General features: G+C 42.2%; 1 protein-coding gene across 1 annotated transcript in view; it reads right to left on the bottom strand.

Moving 5' to 3' along the window:
* The window catches only part of LOC138961696 (adhesion G protein-coupled receptor B1-like), a gene marked incomplete in the record, with an annotated part of 72384 nt that overhangs the window by 26764 nt on the left and 40134 nt on the right, over positions 1 to 5486 (bottom strand). The window contains 4 exon segments of the mRNA XM_070333366.1: positions 3460 to 3508; positions 4053 to 4115; positions 4394 to 4435; positions 4820 to 4946. Of these exon segments, the coding sequence (XP_070189467.1) occupies positions 3460 to 3508; positions 4053 to 4115; positions 4394 to 4435; positions 4820 to 4946 (281 nt within the window).

Raw genomic sequence — 5486 nt, 5'->3', positions numbered from 1 at the left:
TATCTCAATCTGAAAAATTAGATTGGGGGCGCGTAAACATGAAGACAAACGGAAGACTAAACATGGGTTGTGAAAGAGTGACTGCCCTTGCTTTTAGTGAGACAAATGGAAGACTAAACATGGGCTGTGAAAGAGTGACTGCCCTTGCTTTTAGTGAGACAAACAGAAGACTAAACATGGGCTGTGAAAGAGTGACTGCCCTTGCTTTTAGTGAGACAAACGGAAGACTAAACATGGGCTGTGAAAGAGTGACTGCCCTTGCTTTTAGTGAGACAAACGGAAGACTAAACATGGGCTGTGAAAGAGTGACTACCCTTGCTTTTAGTGAGACAAACAGACGACTAAACATGGGCTGTGAAAGAGTGATTACCCTTGCTTTTAGTGAGACAAACAGAAGACTAAACATGGGCTGTGAAAGAGTGACTGCCCTTGCTTTTAGTGAGACAAACAGAAGACTAAACATGGGCTGTGAAAGAGTGACTACCCTTGCTTTTAGTGAGACAAACAGAAGACTAAACATGGGCTGTGAAAGAGTGACTACCCTTGCTTTTAGTGAGACAAACGGAAGACTAAACATGGGCTGTGAAAGAGTGATTACCCTTGCTTTTAGTGAGACAAACAGAAGACTAAACATGGGCTGTGAAAGAGTGACTGCCCTTGCTTTTAGTGAGATAAACGGAAGACTAAACATGGCCTGTGAAAGAGTGACTGCCCTTGCTTTTAGTGAGATAAACGGAAGACTAAACATGGCCTGTGAAAGAGTGACTGCCCTTGCTTTTAGTGAGACAAACGGAAGACTAAACAAGGGCTGTGAAAGAGTGACTGCCCTTGCTTTTAGTGAGACAAACGGAAGACTAAACATGGGTTGTGAAAGAGTGACTGCCCTTGCTTTTAGTGAGACAAACGGAAGACTAAACATGGGTTGTGAAAGAGTGACTGCCCTTGCTTTTAGTGAGACAAACGGAAGACTAAACATGGGTTGTGAAAGAGTGACTACCCTTGCTTTTAGTGAGACAAACAGAAGACTAAACATGGGCTGTGAAAGAGTGACTGCCCTTGCTTTTAGTGAGACAAACGGAAGACTAAACATGGGCTGTGAAAGAGTGACTGCCCTTGCTTTTAGTGAGACAAACAGAAGACTAAACATGGGTTGTGAAAGAGTGACTGCCCTTGCTTTTAGTGAGACAAACAGAAGACTAAACATGGGCTGTGAAAGAGTGACTGCCCTTGCTTTTAGTGAGATAAACGGAAGACTAAACATGGGCTGTGAAAGAGTGACTGCCCTTGCTTTTAGTGAGACAAACGGAGGACTAAACATGGGCTGTGAAAGTGTGACTGCCCTTGCTTTTAGTGAGACAAACGGAAGACTAAACATGGGCTGTGAAAGAGTGACTGCCCTTGCTTTTAGTGAGACAAACAGAAGACTAAACATGGGCTGTGAAAGAGTGATTACCCTTGCTTTTAGTGAGACAAACAGACGACTAAACATGGGCTGTGAAAGAGTGATTACCCTTGCTTTTAGTGAGACAAACAGAAGACTAAACATGGGCTGTGAAAGAGTGACTACCCTTGCTTTTAGTGAGACAAACGGAAGACTAAACATGGGCTGTGAAAGAGTGATTACCCTTGCTTTTAGTGAGACAAACAGAAGACTAAACATGGGCTGTGAAAGAGTGACTGCCCTTGCTTTTAGTGAGACAAACGGAAGACTAAACATGGGCTGTGAAAGAGTGACTGCCCTTGCTTTTAGTGAGACAAACAGAAGACTAAACATGGGCTGTGAAAGAGTGACTACCCTTGCTTTTAGTGAGACAAACGGAAGACTAAACATGGGCTGTGAAAGAGTGACTGCCCTTGCTTTTAGTGAGACAAACAGAAGACTAAACATGGGCTGTGAAAGAGTGATTACCCTTGCTTTTAGTGAGACAAACGGAAGACTAAACATGGGTTGTGAAAGAGTGACTACCCTTGCTTTTAGTGAGACAAACAGAAGACTAAACATGGGCTGTGAAAGAGTGACTACCCTTGCTTTTAGTGAGACAAACAGAAGACTAAACATGGGCTGTGAAAGAGTGACTGCCCTTGCTTTTAGTGAGACAAACAGAAGACTAAACATGGGCTGTGAAAGAGTGACTACCCTTGCTTTTAGTGAGACAAACAGAAGACTAAACATGGGCTGTGAAAGAGTGACTGCCCTTGCTTTTAGTGAGACAAACGGAAGACTAAACATGGGCTGTGAAAGAGTGACTGCCCTTGCTTTTAGTGAGACAAACAGAAGACTAAACATGGGCTGTGAAAGAGTGACTGCCCTTGCTTTTAGTGAGACAAACAGAAGACTAAACATGGGCTGTGAAAGAGTGACTACCCTTGCTTTTAGTGAGACAAACGGAAGACTAAACATGGGCAGTGAAAGAGTGACTGCCCTTGCTTTTAGTGAGACAAACAGAAGACTAAACATGGGCTGTGAAAGAGTGACTGCCCTTGCTTTTAGTGAGACAAACGGAAGACTAAACATGGGCTGTGAAAGAGTGACTGCCCTTGCTTTTAGTGAGACAAACGGAAGACTAAACATGGGCTGTGAAAGAGTGACTGCCCTTGCTTTTAGTGAGGCAAACGATCCGCAAGTGCTCCTTGTCCGCGTGCTTCACACACACCCCTCGCTAGGGATTGGCCCGTGGATTGTTTGTCTTATTAAAAGTAAGGGTATTCTCTCTTTCACAACCCATACCAACAAGACAGAGTTATTTTCAGAATGCGTCCATTCCGTGAGAGGTGATATTATTCCTGTTTACATGGTGGGTAACGACTACATCGGCATTTTAATTGTGACAGGACGGGCGTAGTGGATAATATATCGGCCTCCTAATTGGAAGGTCGTGAGTTCAAATCCCGGCCGCGGCCGCCTTGTGGATTAAAGGTGAAGGTTTTTCCGATCTCCCAGGTCAACTTATGTGCAGACCTGCTAGTAACTTATCTCCCTTCGTGTGTATTATACTATACGCAAGCACAAGACCAAGTGCGCACGGAAAAGATCATTTAATCCATGTCAGAGTTCGGTGGGTTATAGAAACACGAAAATAACCAGCATGCTTCCCCCGAAATCGGCGTATGCTGCCTGAATGGCGGGGTGAAAACGGTCATGCACGTAAACATCCACGAGTGCAAAAACATGAGTGAACGTGGTTTCAATCAATGAAAGAAGAATAAAAAGAAGAATAATAATTGTGAAAGCTCTTCTTGCAAAATCTATCGGTCATACGAACATGATATTTGCTTGAAAGTAAGCATTGATTGCGCTCTGGAAGTCAGACATTTGTTTAATTCACTATCCCCTTAATCCCCAAAAAGTAAAAATCTAATGGAAATATTTTACGGAACTGCTAACATGAAAAACGACAAAAAGGGCCTGTGATACACAATAAAAGCATATTTTACCGGCTTCTTTAATCAACAACTTACCGTGTTTGTCAGAGTCATTGGAAGACGTATTGGATTCACTTGATTGCTTCTGTAAAACAAACAAGAAACACATTCAAACATCTGGGAAAGGCAAGAGGACTTGGGAAAATGTAAGCGACAGTAAGACAAAAAATTGATGAACAGGTATATTAGTAAGCAAGGTTTGTTTTCAACTAAATCTAGGTAGATTCTCGATGTAAGTATTTTCTTATTCATTCTATTAATGTATCTGGCACAGTAGAGACACACTTCGAAATGTTTCAGCTTTATGAAGAAGACAATGACGAAGACGGCAAAAGTAAAAGAACGGTAACAAGAATAATACACACAAAACGCAGAAACAACAACAACAACAACAACAACAACAAGCATGACGATACAAATGGTGATGCTGATAACAACGAAGCCATTTCAAGAAAACAAGATGTTTTTCTTTTTGTTTCTGGCATGTCGTTACACTGCCAATTATGGCTGACATGTTAGTGTTTAAAAGATTCGTGACATTCCCCCCTCCCCCCCTCCTCCAAAGATAATCATTAAGTACTTCCATGCCGTTTTGCTAATGGCAAAAGCAAGAGAATCTATTGTCTCACCTGTGTACCAAACCTTGTAGACGAATGATAGCGACGTTGTTTTTTCTGCATACCTTCCCTTACCTGCAAAACAGAATAAATAATTGTATGTCAGAGAGAGAGAGAGAGAGAGAGAGAGAGAGAGAGAGAGAGAGAGAGAGAGAGAGAGAGAGAGAGAGAGAGAGAGAGAGAGAGAGAGAGAGAGAGAGAGAAAGAGAGAGAGAGAGAGAGAGAGAGAGAGAGAGAGAGAGAGAGAGAGAGAGAGAGAGAGAGAGAGAGAGAGAGAGAGAGAGAGCGATTGTTCTTGAAGCGACGTAGGAACTGAACAATTCAGTTTCACAGTGTACATGCCACAAACTCACCTGTTTCGACATCAGGCAGTGTAGAATAAAAATCATCAGACCCTGAAACAAACGAACAATGCTCATTAAAGACAGAATGCATAACAGTCACTTAGTTACCAATCTCTCCAACTAATTATTAAAACCCGTCGAGGTCATCGATAAATTAAGGTCAGGTGACCACGTTGTTTAAAGCAGAGAATATAGATATGTAGCTTGGGGTTCCCCCTTGGTATTCCCAAGCCTTCGCGACGGAATACCTGACAAAGTGCCCCAAGGAAAATATCTCATTTGTCCTGAACGAGGTGTGTAACCTTTCTATCCCATGCTTTTGGACGTTATCATTACTACTGGTGTTTGCCACAACTGGCGACTGGTTTCTTTCCTCTATCATTAAACGTTCCTAGAATTATCAAACACAAGACGAAATAGACAAAGATCCCCAACCTGTAACGAGTTGAAGACGACAAAGAGGATCTGGAACACCACAGTGTCGTCGTTGACGGACATGACACCAAAGATCCAACTCAGGCCCAGAATGGGAGTCATCACACATATTGCTTTCACCACAGACCTGAAAACACATGACACCAAAGATCCAACTCAGGCCCAGAATGGGAGTCATCACACATATTGCTTTCACCACAGACCTGAAAACACATGACAGAGTTTTTAGACTGAATTCAATTCGTAGTTTTCAGACTTCTGTAAACCAAAACTGTCCACAGATACACGCATTCTTGGAATGGAAACTGGACTCACAAAGTTATTGTTTCGATATGTAGTTGATATTAACTTGCCATATGTATACATAATAATGCTGTTCTCATAACCGTAACGTCTGTAAATTCACTTTGTTTTGCCGTCTATAAGACGATTTTCGAAAGTAGCTCTTTCGGGTTTGTTTGGGTTGCGAAAAAGTGAATACCCTTGCTTTTTCCTCGGACACAAAAATATACACAAGCTCCTGTCCACGTGTTTCCGTCACACCCCTCGCTATTGATTGGCCTCTCCAATGTTTGTCCGATTTTAAAGCAAGGGTACTTACTCTTTCACAACCTTTACAACCCCGACAGAGTTATATTATTATTATTATTATTATTATTGTGATCAT

This window comes from Littorina saxatilis, linkage group LG3, assembly GCF_037325665.1.
Source record: "Littorina saxatilis isolate snail1 linkage group LG3, US_GU_Lsax_2.0, whole genome shotgun sequence".
NCBI classification, from domain to species: domain Eukaryota; kingdom Metazoa; phylum Mollusca; class Gastropoda; order Littorinimorpha; family Littorinidae; genus Littorina; species Littorina saxatilis.
This window is presented reverse-complemented; position numbering and strand designations above follow the sequence as displayed.